At 35.4% G+C, this 24,316-nt stretch overlaps 3 protein-coding genes across 13 annotated transcripts in view; 1 reads left to right on the forward strand and 2 right to left on the reverse strand.

Moving 5' to 3' along the window:
• Syx1A (Syntaxin 1A) overlaps positions 1-18,060 on the reverse strand; it is a 42,675-nt gene extending 24,615 nt beyond the window's left edge. For 4 of the 8 annotated variants that reach the window (XR_010823746.1, XR_010823744.1, XR_010823745.1 and 1 more), the window contains exons 1-8: positions 17,565-18,059; positions 11,494-11,580; positions 10,872-10,971; positions 2,220-2,294; positions 1,959-2,141; positions 1,820-1,893; positions 1,571-1,708; positions 1,372-1,482 (exon numbers count right to left, since the gene is read on the reverse strand). Coding sequence is in view for 4 of the 8 variants with exons in the window: in XM_066738565.1 (XP_066594662.1) it covers positions 1,158-1,187; positions 1,372-1,482; positions 1,571-1,708; positions 1,820-1,893; positions 1,959-2,141; positions 2,220-2,294; positions 10,872-10,971; positions 11,494-11,580; positions 17,565-17,597 (831 nt within the window). In the remaining 4 variants the exon portion in view is untranslated. Of the gene's footprint in view, positions 1-771; positions 1,188-1,371; positions 1,483-1,570; positions 1,709-1,819; positions 1,894-1,958; positions 2,142-2,219; positions 2,295-10,871; positions 10,972-11,493; positions 11,581-17,564 lie in introns of those variants that run through there. The other 4 variants (XM_066738565.1, XM_066738566.1, XM_066738564.1 and 1 more) reach the window with 4 other exon arrangements.
• Positions 18,061-18,819: 759 nt separating this feature from the next.
• Ran (RAN, member RAS oncogene family) lies at positions 18,820-21,748 on the forward strand. Of its 4 annotated transcripts, XR_010823719.1 has the most exons (4): positions 18,820-19,051; positions 19,814-20,277; positions 20,465-20,743; positions 20,840-21,748. XR_010823719.1 is itself a non-coding variant. In XM_066738341.1 (3 exons), the coding sequence occupies exons 2-3, from the start codon at positions 19,846-19,848 to the stop codon at positions 20,678-20,680; spliced, it is 648 nt and encodes a 215-aa protein (XP_066594438.1). In that variant the 5' UTR covers positions 18,820-19,051; positions 19,814-19,845; the 3' UTR covers positions 20,681-21,748. The 4 variants fall into 4 exon arrangements, 3 of the variants coding, with proteins under 3 accessions (XP_066594438.1, XP_066594439.1, XP_066594440.1); XM_066738341.1 differs by having other exon boundaries at positions 20,465-21,748; XM_066738342.1 differs by having other exon boundaries at positions 19,036-19,167; positions 20,465-21,748.
• A 68-nt stretch (positions 21,749-21,816) lies between these two features.
• Positions 21,817-24,107, reverse strand: LOC136780166 (elongation factor Tu-like). The gene is made up of 6 exons (XM_066738340.1): positions 23,932-24,107; positions 23,689-23,741; positions 23,440-23,602; positions 23,065-23,372; positions 22,335-22,996; positions 21,817-22,267 (listed from the first exon to the last, which is right to left on the reverse strand). Exons 1-6 carry the CDS (start codon positions 23,966-23,968, stop codon positions 22,078-22,080), a joined length of 1,413 nt encoding a protein of 470 aa, XP_066594437.1. The 5' UTR covers positions 23,969-24,107; the 3' UTR covers positions 21,817-22,077.
• Positions 24,108-24,316: the final 209 nt, after the last annotated feature.

Genomic DNA, 24,316 nt, shown 5'->3' on the forward strand with positions numbered 1-24,316 from the left:
ACCTTTCGAGAAGATACAAATCCCTGAATAACTCTTCAAAGTTGGTCAATTTGACCGACGCGTAGCTTCCAACATCTTCGCCATCAAATCCTATCGTACTATGTAAGGGAACCGGAAGTACCAAGGAAAGGAGAAAGTTTTTGGAAGAAGGATTTTAGTAGATGGAAGCAAGCCTTGGAGATGGAACAATACGATCCAGGGTATATAAATTAAGCATTCATTCGGTTAGTCAAGCTATTCGTTAAAATGAATCAACTTAATTCATTTGGTTACCCATGGACCGATGGAAAAATATGGAAGCATTAGTTTTGCCACTCTGAGAATTTCTAAGAGATTTTTAGCAGACTTTCTATATGTATACACACACATTCTCATTATATACAAAATTTGCATCCCCAACACTTAAACGCAACTTTGGGAGCTTGACAATGTAGGAGTAGGCGCAGCTCTATTAGTATATAAGTAAATAGTTAGTACACGCACACCCGCACACCCACATACAGGTTAGTATAAGTACTATACATAAGTAATATTATTAATATAGTATATATGTATAATTAGAGTAGGCAGAGCAGTTCATGGACAGAGAGACACAGTCAGCACACTCAATTATCAACAGGACAGAACGACACAAGTTAGAGAGATTATACACACACCCACACGCACACATATATTATGCGTACACATACTGATATGTATAATACTGTTATTAGTATTGAATATGTAATTGTAATGTAAGTGATATAGTGATTAATTATAGATATTAGACAGCAATAAGTAATAAATAGTAATGGTATTGGTTAAATGATACAAGTTGAGTAGTATAAATTATAGCCAGTGATATAATCGATGACTATAAATAAAAGTTATGCTTTCTCATTGCAATTGTAATGACAATGGTTTGTCAATTACAAGCATACAGAAAGCTTGTTTGAAGTTACAGGAAAATTTTATTAGAACACTGCGAAGAAAATTAAAAGCAAACATTGAGATAGAAAGAGAAAAAAAAAGGATTTTGATAAGCGATAATATAATAGCATGGGATTTTAAAATAACAAGGTGTATCGAAGGGGGGAAGATGGAGGAAGCTTCGAGGAGTTTTTTAATATTTTATGATTCTATTCTAATCGATTTTAATCTTTTCTCTTTTCTACCATCTAAAAGAAAGGGAGCAACATTTTGTCAAACTAAGAGTGAATCAAATGGAAAAAAAAACGAAGGTTTTTAAAATATTCACAGAAAGTTAATTTCAAGTTTTAAGGGGATGAGATTTAAATGAAAGGTTGGTAGGAGAAGATTGGGAAGGGATAAAATTAAAAGTGACCAATTAAACCCATGATAAAAATGGAGCCTAAGGATATATCTACTCACCCGTCGGGCTTTGCTTTGATATTTCAGTGCTTTTTTGGTATCCTGCGTGGCTGTTTGCACGTAGTCAACCGCATGTTCCACGTGGTATTCAATACGATCTATCATCTCACCCTATAAAGGAGAATTGTCGTAAATCTAAGCAAAGACTCCATCATTAAAAACAACTTTGGTTTCTCAACGATGCTTTCATTATAAATACCTGACTCTCGACCAGCATGGCCATGTCCATAAACATATCGTGCAGTTCTCTGATGGAATTTTCAAGTTTGATAATATCAGCGTGACGTGCCTCGATATCAGCAAGGGTTTGTTTTGCTTGTTGCGTTTCCATGATGATCTAAAATAAATAGATTATTTACATTAATACAACAATAAATAGAATGTATCATCTACATCCAGACCAGTATTTTCAGTCGATGATTCCGGGAGAATAATCGTGTTTGCTCACCCCTTGCGTGAAAACTGCTGGATTTCCTTGCTCCAACATTTCTTCTAGTTCCTCATTAGTGGTCGTTCTCCCCGCTGCAAATTGCCAATTTTCTCAGCGTTAACATTGCAACAGACACTTTTTAGCTGCGTGAACTTACTGATCTCCAGTTGTCGTTGTATTCTCCCCTTACACCGTTCCCTGTAATCGGTCTGCGTCCGATTGTACTCCGTCATGACCTCCACGAATTTTCTTGATAATGTCGAGTGCTGAGTTTTGCGTATCCTCAAATCCGCCGATGATTTGTTCGTGTGCTCCTCTTGCTCGATATTCTGCTCTATCACTAAAAATCAGAATAAATCGATTAGCCAATAACATTCCAGGTGCGTAATATTCTGAACATATTTAATGCTTTACTCACCCTTTAATTTAGCCCTAACTTTGTTAGCAGTTTTCTTAATATCGGACATCAGGTCTTCCAGTTCCATTTTAACCTCTGAAATAATAAAAATAAGAAATGTTAATTTCGTTAATCACGTTGATCAAATAACGACATTGATTACATATTTCAACCACATTGTTTGTCCTAATTCAATGAGGATCGAAGGTGCATCATCCTATTTTTTTGAATGTATAGCAATATCCCTCGGTAATGATACTCTCTCGACGAATAATGAAATTTGACGCGACAATCGGTTTTATTTTCATTATTTTACTATTTTACCGAGCAGATTAGGGGATGATGGTGACCACTCAGCCAGTGTTAGCCACTTTCAGTATACATAAGCCAGGCCAACCGGGTTACACGGGGCTTCTCCCACTCTTGACTCTCGCGCTAAACTCTATCACCATTCAGTTTACACACATATACGTTATGGTTATTACACCCTTCAAACTAAACTCTCTCTCCCTTTCTGTTGCTATCAACATTACACGTGGATTACCTTATCAATTTCTTATCATTTTTTATATCGTTCGCAATAAGCCATTTTCGTTGCTAAAAGATTGTGCAAATTTACACTTTTTTAAGATATAAACATCGGTTCATTAATTTCATTGCAAAGTTAATAAAATTTCCTTTCCTCGTAGAATAATTTAAGAATCGCGAAACTGTTTGGCAAACGAGATTGCATCCCCATCATGATCGATTTTCCACGGATTAGAGGGTATTTTTTCCCATTGGAATAGACAATACAAAATCGGCCGTTTAACGTTTCACCTGCGCTGTGCTGGCCTGGCTGGCGCCGATCCAAATTGCATTCGCCATTTAAATCGCGATTAGAGCGCGATGGCGAAAAAGCTGCGAGAATGGGAAGGTTGGTAAAATCAGCCTTACCCGATTTCATCGTTCCAGCAATTTCTCTCAGTTACGGAACATGCGGTTTTCTAATCCCGCGTGTCGACTCAAGGGATTAGGTCCAGGGTTGCCACTGGTACCTCGTGATAAATTATTTTGTATTATTTCAAACTAGTCTATACTTTATTACGTCTCGTGAATATCAAACACGCAAAAATCATTATTTTTATGCGAAATAAAATATATAACGCATACTTCACGTTTATTATTCACTATACATCTCCCGTTTTCCACATAAATCTTCATATTTACTTTATTTCACTCTTCAAACAGCAGCAGCTCGTTGGATCGCTCCAGAAGCAAAAGAATTAGAGGAATATTCCCATCGATTTCAGTGGATCCATGAAATCAATCGCTCTTCGATACAAGCGAGTTATTGTGGAAGCAGCCAATGAACTTGCAAGAAATTTGGAGCAACGAATGTTAAAATAGCAGCGACTCTACGGAATATCCTGATTGATACCCTTTTTGCACTGATTAATATCTGGAAAGTTCGTGCAATTTTTAACCTTATTTTCTTCGCAGAATTTCAGAATTTGTAGTTATAATTTTCACCTTAGCCATAACATTCGAGACACCCTATATATAAAAATGAATAATTTATCGTTTCCCATAATAATTTGCAAAAATTTATACCATAGTAATTTAAAAAATTATTTAATTTCGCAAAGCTCATCCTGATGGCCCGAATCTTCGATAAGGATGAAGTAGATGATTATCATCGAACAAATTGAGCTCTGGTTAGAAATAATTCGTAAGGTTCCAGCTTCGGAAACCACTTCTCGAAGGAGACCAAGAGTATTCCTGGTGGTACAGGGCCATATAGGATAATCCTGGCTTAACTTTAAAGCTTCGCTCAATCTGAAATCTCAGGAATACCTTATTAGATATTTATCAGCTGCCGGTCTTTCATCCAACTAGTCTTATTCACTTTCTTTGAAAATTCTAAAAAAGAGGAGAGATATAGAATTTACAGGCTCTGCAGTTAACAAAATGTTCAATAATTATTTTCGATTTTTCATTTTTCGTCCAATTTTACACTTTAAAATTATTTAACACTCGTCTAGAATTTTCTGTATTTTTTTTTGTAAGAAAATCGATTTTTATGAAATTACAGAAAACAAATAAAAATTATTAGCATGGAAGTCTCCACGAAATTCCAGTTTTTATGAAAAATCAAAGGTTTTAGCCATTCGTAAGCAATTTTTTTATATTGGAAATCATTGTATAAAGAATACAATGTTAAAGTGTCAACAAAAAATTTTCGATGATTAAAAGTACACGTAGGGCCTCGTATATGACATACGTTTCTCTTATGTTTACTATTATGCTAACAAATATACAGTCGCGTCATTCAGGATCCATTCGACCCATTCGTGGAAACATTATAAAGTTTGTAATTAATTTAAACAACCCCTAGATATACATATGCTACCATCCGTCCTTCGAATCTGTTGAATCGGGGACATTTTAATTTTTTAACAGCTGCTAGAGGGTGTAGACGTTCCAAAAGTATACAGTACTTTGTTGGGTAGGTCAAATGCTGCAGCCAAAAATGTTTCATCTGCCTAAACTCTGTGAAACTGCAGATGGTACCTAAATTAACGAAAATTGAAGATTTGGGATTGTTTTTATTTTTTCATAACTGCTGCATGGGGCTGGATGATTTATAGATTTTAAATTTCTATACTCCCGAAGATCAAATGTCAAAGTTCAACATTTCTTTATCAAGTGGAATTCTGTGAAAATTCGCACGCTGCTAATTTGAACTTTTTATCATTTGGCAAATATTGGCATTTTCTAAAAAAATTAGTGCAGAGAACTGGAAAACTCTTCAAGGCGAGTGTAAAGCAGTTTAAAATGTTGAAATATCGAGAAGAATCAGTGAGTATCCTGCAAGATATCGTAGAGTTAGTTTACATGAAGTCAGAGCTCGGCTAAAAAATTCATTTCAAATGAAATGTACCATCAGCTTAACACAGGTACATCTCTAAACTATTTTTTATAGTGATGCTATAAAATGCCATAGAAACAAATATAAAAAAGTAACAATAACATAATTTTCAACAAAATTGTCAACAAGTAGAAGTAAAATTTTAATAAACCCTCTTTATAGAAAAGGACGCTTTGCTTTTGCAACAAAATTTGATGACGAGGCTTATACTACCAAAACAAATCGAGAACCACGAATAAGTTAATTTCCTCGAGAAACGTTCACCGAAAACCCAGCATGGAGAATATTTCGTCAAAAAAAGCGTTTCCCTTGATTCTCTTTCACCGGAAAGGCCCGGGGGGAAATCATAAAAAATAATGCATTTTCCAAAAAAAAAAGGCAATCATCAAACACTTTCCCCTTTTTACATCGATTAAAAAAATTCGCAACAATGAAACTTTCCAGTTGCTCGACTTACGCGAAAGAATACTGTTAACGGTATATACAGTAATGATACACGATACACCAATGATGAAAAAAAATGAAAAAAGATGTAAAAACGCGATTGGCAAGGTTCGGGTGGGAAACGAGCGTGTGTGCGAGTGGCGAAATGATCGTCTCGGTGTTGGTCATGGTGGGGGAGGGTTGACTCGGGTTGAGGGGACCGCGCGCGCGGATCGAGACGCGGTAGCTTCCTAGTCGTCGGAGGAGAGTGAGAGAGGCTGTAGTATAGTTGCGGCTCGCTGGGATCAATAGAGGAGAATCCGAGCGGGAATAGCGATCGACCGACAGACCGAACGCACCGTCTGCTCTCTCCGATGCCAATGTTGAAACCAGTCTCGCTCGTCCAGTAGCCAGACAGTCACCCTCCTGGTGAGCCCGGAGATGTCCAAGGTCGCTGAAGAGCCGTGAAATCCGATACACAACGTCCAATGTTCTAATGTATATTCTATATTTTCTCTTGGATACATTGATGATTTTTGTGGATACTTTAGCTATATATATATATATATATATATATAGAGAGAGAGAGAGAGAGAGAGAGAGAGAAATTAAGGTAACAGTAGATTGTCCATAATTTGTTGTTTCAGAGGGGGATAACTCATTCTTTCTATAGTTTGTTTTGTATGATGCATTTTTTAAAATTATAATTGATATCCTTCCCAGTTTTGAATATCTCAGCTGTTAGGGATGTTTAAGTCCTTCTGTATATTATAATTCCTCTGTCATACACACAGGCACACTACTGGAATGACCCGAGACCTACATCAGCCAAAAACAGATGTCTGTTCAATGTTTTCCCTGTCGCGGGTTTGCTTCCCTTTCGACCAAAATGCAATGCAGTTTTCGGAGAATTTCTCACCGAGAAAACTAAACTTTGGCCCTGTTAAATCTTTGCTGGTAATTTAGGGAATCGGGGAAAATTGTGGAGACGGAGGGTTTTTAAACGATTCGCACGGGTTGAGTAGAAAAAGTCTTTCGGGGAAGAGGGGTCTTTATCGGCGCAAGAATAAAGCGATCGATAGGGTAACGACTCGAAGGGAAACTCCTAGAGTGGTGGATGCTCTCCGGAGTTAAATTAAGAATCTCCGGCTAGAACCGATATTTTTATGCTGCCTATCGAAAAAACAAGTTCCACACAGGCGAATCTCCATCACCATTGCACAATGATAAAACAAATACTGCAAAAGAATGTTAAAGGGAAAATTAGCTGATATGAATTTTCATTGCACAGTGCATGGGAAAATGATTCTGATGAAATTTTGCAAACATCATTATTAGCAAAATATAAATCAAGTGTTTTTCAGTGTCCCAAGAACAAGGACTATCAGCGAATAGTATGTTCAGACGAGTCTCGACGTTTACTATAATTTCTCGATAAAGGAGTTAAGGTAGATGCAAGAGATTATGCTACGGGGACCTTTATACGTTAGTTGCAGCCTTTATTATTTTTATTTTACAGTGGGAAAATGATTCTGATAAAATTTCGCAAACATCATTATTATAGCAAGAAATAAATCAAGTGTTTTTCAGTGTGCCAAGAACAAGGACGATCAGCGAATGACATGTTCAGACGAGTCTCGACGTTTACTATAATTTCTCGATAAAAGGGTTAAGTTAGATGTAAGAGGCTACGCAACGGAGGCCTTTATACCCTAACTACCACCTTCGTTAAATCCTAAACGGCCCGCCTCCCCCTTAAACGGGACACCTGACCTACTTCCCACTTCCCCTCCCGTACTCCAGAACACACAACGTTCCTTCTTTATTCTGCTCTTCGCTGCTCCCTTTCTCTATTCCCAAACACCCCCCCCCCCCCTCACCCCACTTCCAGGCCTCTCAGGAAAAATCCAATTTTACCACAAGTCCAATAAGTTTCCAAAAATTCATCATTCCAATTAGCTGATGAAAGAAAATACAGAGTCGAATGATTAAATGACATTGTGTTCATAACGAATCGAGTGAAATTTGTTTTTACGAAGATCGACATATATTTATTGAGAGTTTGGATTTATCCAGAGAATTTTGTTAATGTCCCATGAAATTTTTCACCCAGATTATTGATTCGTTTTATTGCTGAGACGATAATTAGCTGCTTAATTAAATCTCAAAATTCCTCAGTTTAATTGAATCATCAATGATTTAAGCAACATTCATCGCTCATAATCAGACGTTTACTCGATATTTACTCGGTGCCAACTGGTTCCTCGATTCGAATCATCGATAGATACAATTTTCCGTTCGACATGAACCAACGATTGTCTAGGTATTCTTTTTTTAGAACGACTCGCAATTTCCGGTGGTTCATGGGGGATTCACGGGGTTGGGACGTGTGTTGCAAGTTTTACGTGCCGCCCCCTCAAAGAATATAATAAAGGAATCGAGTGGGGGCGGCGTGTTTATCACTCGGTACTTTGAACTTTGACCTTAGCCAATAGGACTGGTCTTTTTACCAGCAGCCACCATCATCCTTTCCCGAAGGGGAGCATCCAATCTGCTCTAACTATATACGTTCCTTGTTCTTTCCATCCACAGTCCGGACGCTAATTCCTTCTTCAACCAAGATTATTCTTCCTTCGCGTTAAAGTTCATCCAGCGTCTATGGCGAAGCGCGTAAACCAATTGAACGAGTGATAAAAAGCGAGAAAGAAGTTACGCAACATCTTCCGTGGGCGGATGTCGATCGATTTTTGAAGAAACCGTCGAAAAGGTTGAATTTTAGGTATCGGCCAAACCGGAAACACCAGGAAGCCGCAGCATCAGCATCAGCAACAGTTGGCCAGCGTCCGATTACGAGCGATCGAAAACCCGATAAATATCGAGCAAAGAGCCAATAGAGACAATTTTGTTCAAGTCCTCCGATTAATTGGGTTGCGGCGGAAATGGCTTTTTGCGACTAACGTTACATCCTGCTGCCTGCTCGCCATTTCCTCCGCAGTACCGCGACACAGACACGAAAATCCTCTTCTATGCGGGAGTCTCAAAACAAATGGATGAGCAATAAAATTACACGGAAATACTTAGCGCGCGCGGTAATTAAAATCAAACGCGAGTTTCGTATTTAAGGATTTTAGCTCAACGAAGAATGTAGGGAAATATAGCCTAAGAAAATTAAAGGAATCGACCTGATTGGATACTGGGACGAGATTCGTATATAATCAGTCGTTGTAGTTTGTTATTTCGAAGCGAGAAATGGAGGAAGGAAAATTGTAGCTTTTGTCGAGGGAGAAGACGAGGATAAGAGTTGGGTCGATCTGATCAGAGACAATATTTTCATCTTTAGTCTTATACCCATGATTAGTTTGATACAAATTTTAGAAAATTATCATTGCACGAGTGTACCAATAGCTACTGTGTTTGTATTAATATCTTAATATCTTTTTTATACCATCAAAATTCTAATGGCAATTGAAATTTTCAATAGTTTTTAGTTACCTTTTACAAAAAACAACAGCTGTCTTGGAAGATTCTGGAGTGTAGGGAAATTCGAGAAACTTGGGAAAGGACGCGCCGTTGAAAGATTAAATGATTCGAGAAGAACAAAGTATAAAAGAAATAATTTCTGCCAAGTGACAACTTCCAGCAGTGATTTAAGAATTTAAAGCAAGCATGGAAAACTACAGTGTATCCGCGAAGGTGCACGAGGCTATTAGATTTTCTTCTCGTGCACGTCTCTTCGAGTACAGTTGTGTGGGAAATGGAAGAAAAAATCACAGAGAAAGAATTCCAAGTAAAAGAGGAAAATAATAGGAATAATTAAGTTAATTGCGCAAGACGAGCAACAAGGGGAAAAGCTGAAGCAGCTTTGTGACATGTAGCTGTATAAGCTTGGAGGATACTGGCGGATCGGCTGGAGAGAGAGAGAGAGAGAGAGAGAGAGAAGGAATGAAAAGGTAAAAGTGTGTATGTCTATATGTAGTAGTGTAGTACTATTAGAATGCGCAGAGATTGGAGCGAGGTGTTGAGTGTTGAGGGAGATAAAAAAGGAGGGAAGCATGTAGAAGCAGTACTGCTGCTGCTTGCTACAATGACAACCAGGGCAAGGACGATTAGTGATCACCTACTTTTCGTCTTCTCGCCAACAGTCACGCACCCTCTCTCTTTCTCACTTCACCCACAAGCTTTTCAACCTAAGAGGCATCGTCGAAAAAAGATTTTTCACTCGTGAATCCGCTCTCGTTAGGAAATTCCCAAAATCAGGCCAAACTGCCTCCGTATCCCGTTACCACTTCCGGTCTTCTCACCCTGGATCCTCACGTTATTCCTCCTCCAGAAGATTCGCCGGAATTAAACACCGTTGAATCAAGAGGAAAGAGTTGAGGGAGTGTGATCGAAAGGCGAAACGAATTTTCCAAGATTTAGGAGAATCTTCTTGTGGACCTTGCGTTACCGATGCTGATGAAAGAGTCTTTTTCTAAAATTCCCATCGATCAAAAACGGGAAATTCCTATCCCAGTCCTCGTACAACTTTTTTCATATACACCAAGTTTCGAAGTGGGACTTTATGCTTCCGATGTTGCGAGTTACGGATCCGGGAGAATTCGGGAACGATTATTAAAGAGCTGTTTTTTGCTGGAATATCAGAATGAAGGATGTAATAAAAGAAATGAGAGCTCCATCTCGAGCACCGATGATTCCCCTTAAAGCTCTTGCACTCTTCAGTGTCCCAGTGGCCGCTATTGAATTCAGCTGGTGGCACGTTCGGCATCTCGGAGGATCATCGTCAGAACCTTAGAAGCCACCCCCCCCCCTCAACTTAAGAATCGATAGCTCAATGTTGGAACGTCTTTCTTCGGGAGAAAACCCTATTATAAAACTAACTTACCTCCTCCTTCCTCTATCTATACGTACTATTCAATAACATAGAGAATAACATTGTTTTCTTCATCCTCCTCCTCTTCATCCTCCTCCTCATCATCCCTATTTCCCTCATCCTCCCCGTATCACAGCCCCCCACATATCAAGCAATATCGGAATTCTGGGATTTATAATACTTCCAAAAAATAAATACTGAGAAACTCGTTGTTCCTTTTTTTTTGTTTTGTTTTAAACAAAACAGTTTTAGAGATTAATAATGGGTTCGTGTGGTGGTGGTGGTGGTGGTGGCGGTGGCGATGGCGACGTCTCGTAAAAACTATCGAGTCACTCAGCGTGGTGTACTTCGTTGCTTTATTGGCCTTTGAGATATTGCGCAACGAAATTTGGCTTATGCGAGGAGTGGAATTTTTACGATGGGCCATAAATTGACGGTCGGTGTAAATTAAGAAAGAATCCCGACTCACTCTCGTCCGTTTGTGGCGCCGACAGGATGGCGCTGTGCTTTTTCTTTACATCCTCGACATTCGCCTGGATCCTGTCTATCATCTCACGAATCTCCTCCACCTGGAATAAAGTTTTGGTAAAATTAATTCGGTTATTCGATGATTCCTCGTTTTACAACTCGGTCTCTTCGTTCTCTTCATTGGACAGATCCTTTTACACACACACACACACACGCGCGAATCTTTTTGAATCAAGAACAAGAGACGAGAGAATCGATCAGTTTTTTCATACAACCATCATTCTCGTATCTTGTCTTGCACCAATGCTGATTTTTTCACAAAGGGACTGCTATTATTAGCCACGCAATTTTCCGTAATGATCGTGGGAGAAACAAACCTCCTCATCAATTTTGTTTATTTGCAAGAGAGTGCGCGTGTATGTAAGCACGTCAAGTGAAATAACCTTTAGATTTTTTTATTGTAAAACTTTAAATACAATTAAAATTATTTTTTTTATTATCGTTGGTTTTTTATTTTTCCAAAATGTTACACAAGTTATTGTTTGGTTTTAGAAATATTTCAGTAGCAATTTTTAGTTGGTAAATATAAATATTTGACGATTGTTTAAACAAAATGAACTCACCTCAGCAAAGAACTCCGTCATGAAATCGTCCGGCCCGCCGACGTTGACGGAAACTTCATCCGCCACGTCATCTTCGTCGGACTGGGCCTGTAAAAAATTAAGAACTATTAAGGATTTCTGTCATTATGTCAATATAAAATAAAAACTGTTTTTTTTTTTTCATGGAGTTTGACAGAAAATTATTTGAAAAATGTGCTGGAAATTTTGTCAAGGATCCACGCTACCCAACTATGTATTTTTTAGTATTTTTTCAGTGTGTTCCTGGCTTTACTGATTTATAAAAGTACGCGCGCACTTTAAGCGCATTTTGTTCAAAGCCAGTTGTATCCATAAGCTGTTGATACGTTTTCTCCGAAACAGATCAACAGATCCTTATTAAATTTTGTAAACGATATACAGAAGAATTATTTGAAAATTTTAATATCTACTATTTTTTTTACCTCGAAAAACTTGTATTTTTTCAGCATCTTTGTTTCAACCGATACAATTTTATTATTTTTGCTTGCATAACAGTTACATAATTCTAGTTAGGGACATAACCACACTAAACTGAACCAAAATCTATTTTTTTTTTATTTAATATGTCTTCTTTAAAAAATCATTCGCCCAGTAAACATTGATTTTGTTTTTTTTTGTCAGCAGTCACTTTAACTGTAAAAATATACTTTATTAGTTCATCGAATCGATTTGTTCATTTATCAACAGAAAGAAAAACAATTTTGAAAGAACGTGTCAATGATTATTTAAAAAAATCATTTCGGTAAATGTTTACAGTTACAATGACCTCTGAACAAATAACCTCGGATCGACCATACGCGCACGCTAATTTAGCCAAAGCGAATACCTAAATGCAAAATTCAATTGAAAATATTTCGTAAACAACTGCATTAAACGAATATCCGTATATCAAAAGAGAGTTTTCGAAAGATTCTCAAAATAAACTACAATAATGCGCTACGCAGAACGGGGAATTTTTCTGAAAAAGAAAAAAATAGTCCAAATGACTTTGAAGCGACCTTTCGAGCTCGTCAAACCAATGGCAACGTCTCATTTCCCCCTGAATAACAAAAAAGAAAAACTTCTCTTTGACATTTTCTCCTCTTCTATCTAGCTTGACCTTAGAAGAGACAATCCAGATTACTTACATATATAGGGTCCTCGCCAGATAAAACGACCCATGCCATCGACATAAAATTCTGTTTAACAAGACCTTTTTCTCAAGAAGCGCCTTTCTCGATTTCCACTCAGAAAAATCTTATACAAGAAATTTATTCATTTTTTATCTAGTTGGAAAAATAAAGGGAATTTCAAGTCCATGATCCGAATGGTCGTTTCATCTGACAGGCAGATCCTCTATATATTCAAAGTGTCCACCCTGTATATCTCTATGACTGCTTGTCGATTAATCACTATTATCATTATTACTAGTACTACCATCGAGAAGCAATCGTGAGCTTTCTAAAAATCCTACGCAATTCATGAAATTCTCCTCGCACAATAATATTACTGCGGCATCTTTACTATTTCTCTTGTACTACAAGTACAACTGACGAGTGGTCTTTAATTAAACATGTTGTGTTAAACGAATCGCATGGAGTTTGATTGAATTTCACGGATGAAATAAAATTATTCAGTTACATGGATTATAACGCTCTATTGAATTGCCTGAATCTGTTAACACGAATGAAATTTCTTTCACGGAACAATGAAATACGTTCAATGAATATTGCGCGACCTCCCCCCCCCCCCTCCCCCCAAGCAAAAACAGTGAGAGAACAAGAAAAAAGGTAAATAAAGCCCCACAAATTCAGGGAAATTGTCAGAGCTCTGGTTCGCTCGGTTTAAATGTAACTAGCTAACGTTCTTCGTTAACAGATTCGCTCGTTTTATGTTGACTCGCACGATGGTATTTTCGTGTGTTCGTTAATCCGTCGACATTAGAATTTCTCAAATAACGCCATTGAGTTTATTCGAGGAGTGTCTTTTGTGTGTCCCTTTAAACTGACTCGTTTCACTTTATCGACAAATTCATTCTAATACTATATTCGACTCTTATTGTCGTTAACGATGTTTTTAGTATTTTTTCGATCTTCAATAACCTTATTGCGTTAAAAAAGAAGTAACAACTAATAAAAACTTGCGAGATACTATTGATATATTTCTCTGTTTCCTTGGAATTTTTTCGATACTCTAAAAAATGAAAAGTTATTGCTGAAATAAGGTTCGCTTGAAAAGGCACTCGATATTTATTACTCGGTACACGGATAAAAAAGGGCCGACTTTGGAATAAAACAAAGGCGAGAACGGTTTTCGAAATAAACTTTCAATAACAATTAGATCAAATTTTTATAAAATATAGTAAAGTGTTTTCATAAAAATCCTTTTGTCCACATATTAAAGATTCAATTTTCAAATTATCTAAAAAAGAAAATATAATGTGTTTCTCAAATTTTAATTTAGCAAGTTTTATGTTTGACGTTTATTAATCAATTTTTTATTTCTCAGCAATCTCCATTTTTGTCCATTTTTCAGATTTTCTTTGGATACAGGCAATCCTATCACTTTGACGAAATAATGATACGATATGTCCTGAATATTTATCAAGAGTATATCCATCCTGCTAGAGTATCTGACTAGACGAGTGACGTCACAATTTCATCATTATTTTGCCCGATGACTTAATGACTAATAATAATTATCCCCTCGCTTTACGCGTTAGAAATTCCTTCATGTTCCAGACCAAGCAGAATCATTCCTAAAACCAGCTGTGACCATGTTTAGATTTCGGTGTAAAACAACGTAAATAAATTTTATATTGCGTTATACGACAGCAAACTAAACAATAAACCTAACCAAGTTGTATATACACCGATTTAAGAAAGCTTTTATTATTTCAGAGTGCAGGGCAAAATAAGAGACACGTGTTTATTTGTAAGTGCCCAAAGGGCTGCTTTAAAGGGATGAAATCCTTTCTAAATAAAATCTCATCTTTTATCTTTCTCATACTACGGAGACAGCAAAAGATATTAAAATAATTTCTGACAAAAGTTTTACCGTTTTTAATGTATATTTAATAGGGTGGTAGTTGAAAAAATAAAATTTTAACCGAGCCCCAAAAAACAATAGTATTTCATTAGGAACTATCCAGATTAAAATTTTATTAGGAAAAAATCAGAAAACACGCGTCTTTCCCTTTAAACTGATTTTTTCTAAAATACTTTGTTAAATATGGGACTTTAAAAAAAAGAAGAATATAATCTTTTCTCTGTTTAATTAAATTTTACGTATCAAAGATCCCATACATTTTAGTTATAGAGCGCGCATATATGTAATAATAATTTAAGTGAAGTCATTAGTTGTTTAACACATGGAAGGCATATTCTATGACACATTGCAGAGCTGTTTCACACCTGAAATCTAGCTTCTCACAAATGAAATGAATTATTTGACAATTTCACTGTTTTACCGGAAAGATATTTCTCTGAGAATCATTAAACCATTGTTCAATTGAAACAGCTCTTCAAAAATTACATTATTCTTTTCTAACCAAGGTTTCACATAGAGCCACTCTGTAATGTCACTATTCACTCTGCTTTTAAGCTTAAATATTTTCCTAAGTTTCGACAATTTTTGTTTATAAACATATCAATGTACTACACAGTAATGTCAATGATGGGGAGCCATTCGAAAAGTCGAAATTCAAGCAAAAATACGACTGTTTAGAATTTTTTTAACCAACCACTTATTTTTAATGTAATTCTTTCAGTTTAATTCACTCAACTTTTTTAGGATTATCTCAATAAATATGAAATTTGTAGAGCCTATTTTATATCAAATTTAATTCACTCCAGAGAAAAGGTTATATACATATATCTTTTTATAAAATTGCAAATTTCACCAACTACTTTTGAAAAAATTGAAATTTATCAACAAAGCAAAGTTTTAAAACAATAAGTATCTGCTTCTTTCAATTTTTTCATCCTAAATTTTCACCTCATCTACTTTATCATCAAATAACATTGTTTTATACAGATTTGTTGAACATTTATTTTGTAACGATTACCTTAACATTTAACTATAATATAATATATAACTTTTGGAAATTATCAAATTTTCTAAAATTTTTTTATCGGTCCTTTACTTCTTGTCTTCTCAAACACTAACTGAGCAAACATAAACAAAATGTGTTTCTCTTACTTTGACCTAGGGTAAAAATGCTAAAAGCTTTCTTAAACTAGTGTGCCACTTGAATAGATTTACTTGTAAGTAAAATAACTGTAAAGCTGTTTTTTTTTTCATTTTTCAAAACTGAGCCTGCCCTTACCATACAGTTCCATCTTTACAAATGCTAATAGTCCATGCTCGTACCTTATATTTTCACACAATGTACATTAGTATAGCATAATTATTAAAATGGAAGTCAAAATTAGAAAGTATTGAAACACACATAAAATAAATATAAACTATAACATAATAACAAATGTAGGATGTAAATAAATTAAATGAATAAAAGTAAATATACCATCAATGGCTCATCAAAGTATATAAAAACAATAAAAAGGAAATAACACTTTACACGACAGGGAGATCATGACACCATTGCAAACCTTCGAGAAAATAGTTTTATTACTTATGGAATGAATAATATGTGTTTATTATAATCTGAAACATACTCAGAAAATGGCAAAACTCTAAACCAAGCATCAAAAGGATCAAATGTCAAATGTGTCACACAACAATGTCTCATAGCTCAAGTAAAATTATTTTTTTTTTTCTTTTCAAAATCATCAGCCTTTCATTTCAAAAAACAATTTAGACCAGTCTCATTCCTCATAAACATTAATAATTACTTTTATAATTTCGGCCAACATATGATATTCTTATGTTTAAAACTCTACCACTTATATAGTTCATTGTGCAGAGTCCTTTAAATAAAATCTTCAAAAAAAAAAAATAAATAAATAAACTTAAAATATTGATTTTATTTCTGACTTACGTAAAAACGAAATCTTTGGAAAGTATAATCCAGACGAATTTTAATCAGATCTTTTTCTATGTTTTAATAATCCTTAAAAATTTCCGAATGGGAATCTGTCTAATTCAAAAGAAACAAATAAACAATTTATAAAAACAGATGACGGCATATTCTAAATATAGGAGTGGCATCTAAAATTTGATAAAAGTACGAAGTATCATTGGAAAAAAGAATTGAATTTTGAAAAGTAGAGGATCCGCATCATCGGAATCCCAAGAAGTTGCTAATCAACGATCGTGAATCATCGGCGACCCACACACTGCAGCATCCTCGCGTAAATATATATATATATATATATATATATATATACACGCTTTTTTTAATCTCGAAAATTATGTACCGCGCGTACAATTAGATATTTAGATATAGTCGCAGCATCCAAACGAAAAATGCGAGGATTTTGGGCTTAAAAGTGAAAATGCTGGATAATTGCGAGCAAATAAGATGGTAACGAAGGGTGACAGGGGGCGGGGGAGGGGATAGAGTCGTTCAAACGACTAATAGGGCAACGGAGGTTAAGAATTTGAGCAAGAGTATCGATTCTCGTTAACCTGTGCGTAACGAGGCGAAACACTGCAGTGAGAAATAGCAAAAAGAACCTCGGCAGTGCGAAAAGAATTGCCGGTGAAAATGTCCCTGGAAGTGACGTAATGGCAAAAGGGGCCCATTGTGTCGTGAGGAACACCTGTCAGAGGTAAGACTTGAACAGGTCCGTCCTGTCAAGTAGAAATTGCGTTTTCATTGGAAAATATGAAAGCTTATCGGCATTGACAGTGGAAACGCCTTTGTGGCTTAACTTTTACCGGTTGATTGATAACTGTCAATCTACAGACGTTCTTTCTGGCCCTGCCAGCTCTCTAAAAGTTGTTGAAAACGCAGCGATGCTTACTGATCTACTTTTAAAACTTATGGCAGGACATTGTCTTTCGCGGGTTCATTTTTGAGATGAAAATTCTTTCGCCTCTTTCGTGCTTGAATGATTGGAGAGACTGTTGCTTAAGAGGGCCACTTGGAAGAATGTAAAATGGTAACTCACCGCGACTAGGGCTGCTAATCTATCCTTGGTCATTTTTTGGCTTGGTGACGATCACTTTTAGAGTCAGCCGGGGAACGGAGAGTGACGCCTAGCGAGTAATCCCATTCACAAAATTATCCATGTACAACACCGAGAACAGCGACTAAAAACTAAAGGAAACGGACGCACTGGTCACGAGAGACACGATCGTAAAATCGATACACTCGCGAACTCTCCTGCTTCTGCAGTGCCGTCCCGCTTCACTGCGCGTGCGCTAGTGACGTCAACATCGGCCAGGAACGTAGACCAATCCCGAAGATCCCTCGCCCACCACTGCAAACAAACCTATAATTATTACTTCGATCTGAAGAAATATATAAATAAAAACAAAACAAAATTCTCTGACGTTTATATAAAAAGTAAATACGAAAATTAAACGTTTTCTTAGTAATTCACCTTCATTATGGGCTGCTCTCATGTATATTCTCTTTTTCCGGAATGTTTTTCCTGTTGTAATATTTGAATATTTTATAATTTTATTGCTTTACCACCAATATACGATGCAGAATGGTATCAATTATTATATATAGGTATAAGACAACATATATTTAAAATAACAAATGCACCTTTAGGACTTTCTGAAAATAATATTACATATATATACATATATGTATATAAATTCAAATAGTGTTCAAAAAGTATAGTATACTGGTTGTGCCCACCTGATTGGTCAATGGTCAGATCCATCAGACTTCCACACCATGATCGCCGTCAGTTTCGTTGATTGAATCTATAATTTAAATTATATCTATAAATAGATAATTTAGTACTTTATTACTAATGCTCATCTGCTAGAACAGTGCTATATTTTAAGCAAGCCATTTAATTAACAAAAAATTTCTATTGTTACCGTTTTAATATTATGATATACTTATAGCGGCAAGCTGGGTTGGGTCTCCAGATGATATAAATATATATACGACTAAATGAAATTCAACTACCTGCAATTTTCGTCCGAAATTCTTTCAATAAGGAGAACAGCGCCTCAGCTATTAATTTATAAATATATGTATGTGTGTATCTGTAGCGCGCAAGCTCTTTTTATCCATTCATATGTGTGTAAACTCTAATGTAAAGACTAAAACTGGAATTGACAATAAATAAATTTTTATTAGAAAAAAGTATAGTTGTTTTCCTTTGGTTTTCTCTGTATCGTAAATTCGGATGATATGAGATTATGAGAAAATTCTAAACGTGGAGGATCTCAGATGTCAGGTCGATCGCTCTGAAAGAATTTCCAAAGATACTAGAATTTGTTTAATCTTTGCAATCTTTCAAAGTTTTGTTTTACAAATTACACAAAAATTCACGCGAAATTTTTGAAAAATTTGTAAACTAAATTTTGAATATAGTTTTTCTGAATTAGTGAAAATTAAACGTTGGCTGAAAGAGCCGGAGGTTGTTGGTTCGAAGGAACGCCATTGTGAGCCTAAGCGACTGTGCCACTGGTAAGTTTTATCGCTCATTTTCACGTACCTCAATTCTTCCCGGGAACTTTCATTACGATTTAGTTGATTTTCTCCGATTTTGACGAAGAATTTTTAGAAATCAATCTCGAAATCTGGTAATTCGACTTTATTCTCATTCGTCCTAGAATTGTCACGTTTTCCTCAGTTTTTTCCACTGTAACATTCGTCGCCATTCTCCACGATGAGTTATGTTGGCTTTTGGATCGGAACAAATAATTTCCATCACGTTATTTTAGATAATACCCTTTAAATCGTTATAATTTTTGTTTCTCGGTATAGTTTACAAGAATTTTCCCCTTTCTCCTATTACTTATTATCCATATTTCGTCGCCATTCTTTACTAAAAGAATTATGTCACGTTTTGCGCACGATAAAAATTACCGGCTTTGTACAAAATTTCATTTAATTCGACATTTTTCACTATAATTTGTCATTGCATTACAATTTTTTCATCATTGATCAATGTTTTTTTCTTTTTTTCACTATTGTACCTTCGTTTTCTATACTTCATTGGATTAAATTTGTCGTTTTTAATGAATCACCAGTAAAATTTCCAGTAATTTCCTAATACTTTTGTATAAAAATCATACTTTCTTCGTGATTTTCGTGAAATTTCGAGAAAAGGCGGGAAACTTATAACAATCATTATTAAGTTGTAAAAATCAGTAATGAAAATGATCAGAATTGTGAAATACTAATGTTTGAGTATTCTGATATATTGATACTATTTTTCGTCTTTAGATAACAATTTTTAAACTTTGAATCTCAACGCCATGGCTTTGGAACCTGATATGCCCACTTTCAAATGCGTGCTGGTTGGAGATGGTGGTACTGGCAAGACAACCTTTGTAAAGCGCCATTTAACTGGAGAGTTTGAGAAGAAATATGTTGCTACTTTGGGTGTCGAAGTGCATCCACTTATTTTTCACACAAATCGTGGTCCAATTAGATTCAATGTTTGGGATACAGCTGGTCAGGAAAAGTTTGGGGGACTTCGTGATGGTTACTACATTCAAGGACAATGCGCAGTAATCATGTTTGATGTCACGTCTCGTGTTACCTATAAAAATGTTCCAAACTGGCATAGAGATTTAGTCAGAGTTTGCGAAAGCATTCCTATTGTACTTTGTGGCAATAAAGTTGACATCAAGGACAGAAAGGTTAAGGCCAAGAGCATCGTATTCCATAGGAAGAAAAATTTACAGGTGATTTGAGAAAATTTAGATAAGTTAATAAGTTTATTGAGCCAACTGAAAAAATGATGATTCAAGTATCTTAATTTTCCAATGATGACATTTTCTGTCCCTCTAATCTGATTATGCTGTAAGATAAATATCAGCTAGCTGTCAAAAGTTGAATAGAATATATTACTGATAATTTATTTATTTTCAGTACTATGATATTAGTGCAAAGAGTAACTACAACTTTGAGAAGCCTTTCCTATGGTTGGCACGTAAACTGATTGGAGATCCTAATTTGGAGTTTGTTGCTATGCCAGCTCTTCTTCCACCAGAAGTCACAATGGATCCCCAGTGGCAGCAACAAATTGAAAAAGATCTCAAAGAAGCCCAAGAAACTGCTCTCCCTGAGGATGACGAAGACCTTTAGTTTGTTTTACTTTAATTTTGGATTAAACAGGGACAAGGCCTGTGCAAGTTCTTTTTGCATAAAGTATGATAACATTTTTCTATTCCACAAGATCCTCTCTTCAATAAAAAATAATCTTTGCATATTAATAAATGTACTGCTTAATTTTCATAATTACAGATTTAATTCTATCTTAATGCCAATGGGAGTTTAGTTTCAGATGATATGCGTCCATGTGTGAATGTTTGATATTTATATGTCATGGGTATTGAAATTTAGCAGTAATCTCTGCATGGTAGACTAACTCACTGGAATCAGCTAAATTTTAATATCCTTTTGACAAGTTCGGTTATCTTCAGTTTTGATATGAATGTAATTAATTTGCGTGATTGTGGCAAGGGTTTGTGAAATTGGCGTATCATAAACACTATTTATTAAGTCTTGGGCAAGTCAAGTCAATCAATTCAACAAGTGAATAATATGCATCTTGGGAAAATCTTGTTTTGGAGTATCTATTTAGAGGTCTCTGAATAACTAATCAGAATTTCGTACCACCCTGTACAAATGAAAACAAATAAAGGAACATTAAGGTAGAGATAAGAATTAGAGAAAAGCTGAAATGCAAACATGTAAAAGAATAAATATCAGGTATTAGATAGAGGTAAATGTGGGTTTATAATCATTCTAAAAAAGGTCTTTTTCCTCCAATAGTATGTTTCAAACAGTTTAAAACAAATATTTCAATTGAAATCATACACCGTAGCCAGTTGTTTGTCTATGATACAAGGACTATTTACTATTTTTATAAGCAAAAATGAATGTATGATTTATTTAACTTCAAATGTTTTTTCCTCTCCCCATAACTTTCAGTCTCTGTTTATTATTAAAATAAATAATTAAAGTTGCTGAACCCCTCAACTTAGTCGAACGAGTAATTACGACATTGAACTTCGAAAAATTATTAAATGAAATTGTGAAAACTTGTATAAATTATTATCGGCTAGGGTAATATTCACACGATTCATCAAATTATTATTTGTAATGGATACTGTTAATGTAACGAGTTTAATAAATCAGCATTGAACTATTTTTATGGCTTAATTTAATATTTACCTGAAGTCATTAAGGAGTAGAGAACTTTTTACAGAAACAATGAATATTAAACACTAACTTCCACATGATTTTATTAGAAAATTGCCAGTTGGCATGTATTTCAAACAAATGCATATTCTCACATGACTAAATTTCAAGTAGCTTGTACCCTGCTTATAGAATATTTTTTTTTTATTATTTGTAAATTACTTCAGAGACAATAAAATCATTAAGGTAGAAGCTGAAATTAGAGCAGAGAACAAGCATATTTCTTAATACTCTACTCTTAAAATAATTTGTTGTACTCTATATTAAAAATTAAGTTATCAATTTTCTTCTTTCTCAATTCTTTTTAATTTTTCTTTTCTGGTCGCCAGTAAACCCATTCGCTCCTGCTCCGATAGATTCTTCATAACTTCTGTAATGACACCTGTAGCTCTGGTGAGCTTTCCATCCCTAAGAGTAAAACGCATACCAGATTCAAGAACCATAGGCTTTAGAAGTTTCAGCTCCAATCTACATCAAATTTAATGAAATAATTATTTAAATCATGTTTCAGCTATTTATACTAACAGATACTTACGTAGCATCTTCACCAGGCATAGCCATGGATTTATTCATTACTTTGATTTCTATCGTCATGTCAAAAGTTTTACAGAACATTTGCATTTGCATGTAACTAGCAAGTGGTTTTTTATTTCCACCTTCTTCAGCAGTTAAAACATAAACTTGAGAATTAAAATGATCCAATGCTTTAACTGTTCCTGGCTTTGCTAAGACCATTCCACGCTTCAATTCCTCTCTTTTCAATCCTCTCACCAATGCACCAAGCTGGTCTCCAGCATGAGCCTCCTCCAGGGTTTTATGGAACATCTCAACTCCTGTTACAGTGGACTTAAAGTTTTTGTTATATCCTACGATCTCGCACTCGTTTCCCTTCTTCAAAATTCCACGCTCCAATTTGCCAGTGACCACAGTTCCCCTACCAGGAATGGAGTATACACCTTCGATTGGCATGAAAAAAGGTTTGGTAAGATCACGCTCTGGAGTAGGAATATATGTATCTACAGCCTCAAGGAGCTTTGAAATAGACAAAGCTCCTACTTCTGGATCTTTGCCTTCCAATGCACAAAGAGCACTGCCAGAGATAAAAGGAATGTTTTCACCATCGAATCCTAGCTCAGACAATAGCTCTCTGATCTCCATTTCTACCAACTCTATCATTTCTTTATCAGCTGCATCAACCTAAAATTAAAAACTTTAACTTTTCTCAGTTTAATTTATGGATGAAAAAGTGACACAAAGTACTATACCTTGTTAATAAACACTACAAGATGTTTAACTCCAATTTGTTTTGCAAGAATTAAATGTTCCCTCGTTTGGGGCATCGTACCATCTGTAGCTGCTACTACAAGAATGGCACCATCCATTTGAGCTGTCCCAGTAATCATATTTTTAATATAATCAGCGTGCCCTGGGCAGTCTGTATGTGAATAATGCCTCTTGTCCGTTTCATATTCAACATGAGCTACATTTATAGTGATACCACGGGCTTTTTCCTCAGGAGCATTGTCTATTTCATTGTACTTTTTCAGCTTTGCCAATTTCTTTTCAGCTAAAACTGTAAATTAGCATTTTTTTTATGAATAGTTGAAAAACTAACGGGCAATTATAAATTATATTAATACCTTTTGTTATGGCAGCTGTTAATGTGGTTTTACCATGATCTACATGACCAATTGTGCCCACATTAACATGTGCTTTCTGTCTGGAGAATACTTCTTTTGCATAGAAACGATTTGCAGTTAAAATTGGTAAAAGTATTTGGTTTAGCTTTAGACATGTCTGTTGCTGAATGCAAAATGTTAATTTATTTGAAATAAAAAATTAAAAACAAAATTATTTTGTTAATCAAACTAAAGCAGTTCCGTACTTACGTAATTATTTATTTGTTTCCCGTGTGCAAGATTTTTCAAAGTCTGTCTGAAAACTGAAAAGAACAATTCTTATATAAAATAAATTTTCTTGAGTATTTGTAACGAAGGAAAAATGTCCACACTAGCCGGTGGCCACGGAATTGTTTTACACATCTCAAAATAATTAGCACCGTTTAGTTCATAGACACAGCAGGAATATTGGGTTGACTTACGCCGTTTTTTTATAGATTAATTGTTACTTACGAGGATTAAAAGTAGTTTTAGCCGACACAAGTGCCATTCTAACTTCTTGTTTACTTAAGCTTCCTTGTAAATTATTATAATTAAAATTACTATGATCTTCTCTCTCTATAGATTTTTCTAACCAATAAACAAATGTACAGGAGACAAATTAATTCGATGTGGTTCACTTCCTGTACAGTGTATGTACAGTGTGGAAAATAATGATTGGTATGTATGGCGTCCATTGATGCATTTAGGAACTGCGTTACAGGGCCATTTATCATCAATAACTCAAGAGGAAATGCTCGAAGTTAGCATACATTTTGGATTAAAAACCTTTGAGTAATAAAATTTAAAGTTTTTTGTAATCATAAATGTATACTAAAACACGCTTTCCCGTTCTGAA

This window comes from Prorops nasuta, unplaced genomic scaffold, assembly GCF_024137725.1.
Source record: "Prorops nasuta isolate Cenicafe-Biocafe unplaced genomic scaffold, Cenicafe_Pnas_1.2 PNAS00018, whole genome shotgun sequence".
Taxonomy (NCBI): Eukaryota; Metazoa; Arthropoda; class Insecta; order Hymenoptera; family Bethylidae; genus Prorops; species Prorops nasuta.

Excerpts from the sequence above, each read along its gene's own strand:
- LOC136780166 (XM_066738340.1), bottom strand. The coding sequence starts at position 23,968 with ATGGCACTTGTGTCGGCTAAAACTACTTTTAATCCTC. Across the intron at positions 23,742-23,931 it reads TAAAACTACTTTTAATCCTC|TTTTCAGACAGACTTTGAAA; the intron begins GTAAGTAACAAT and ends TGTTCTTTTCAG. Across the intron at positions 23,373-23,439 it reads AACAGCTGCCATAACAAAAG|TTTTAGCTGAAAAGAAATTG; the intron begins GTATTAATATAA and ends GCTAATTTACAG.
- Ran (XM_066738341.1), top strand. The coding sequence starts at position 19,846 with ATGGCTTTGGAACCTGATATGCCCACTTTCAAATGCGTGCTGGTTGGA. Across the intron at positions 20,278-20,464 it reads ATAGGAAGAAAAATTTACAG|TACTATGATATTAGTGCAAA; the intron begins GTGATTTGAGAA and ends ATTTATTTTCAG.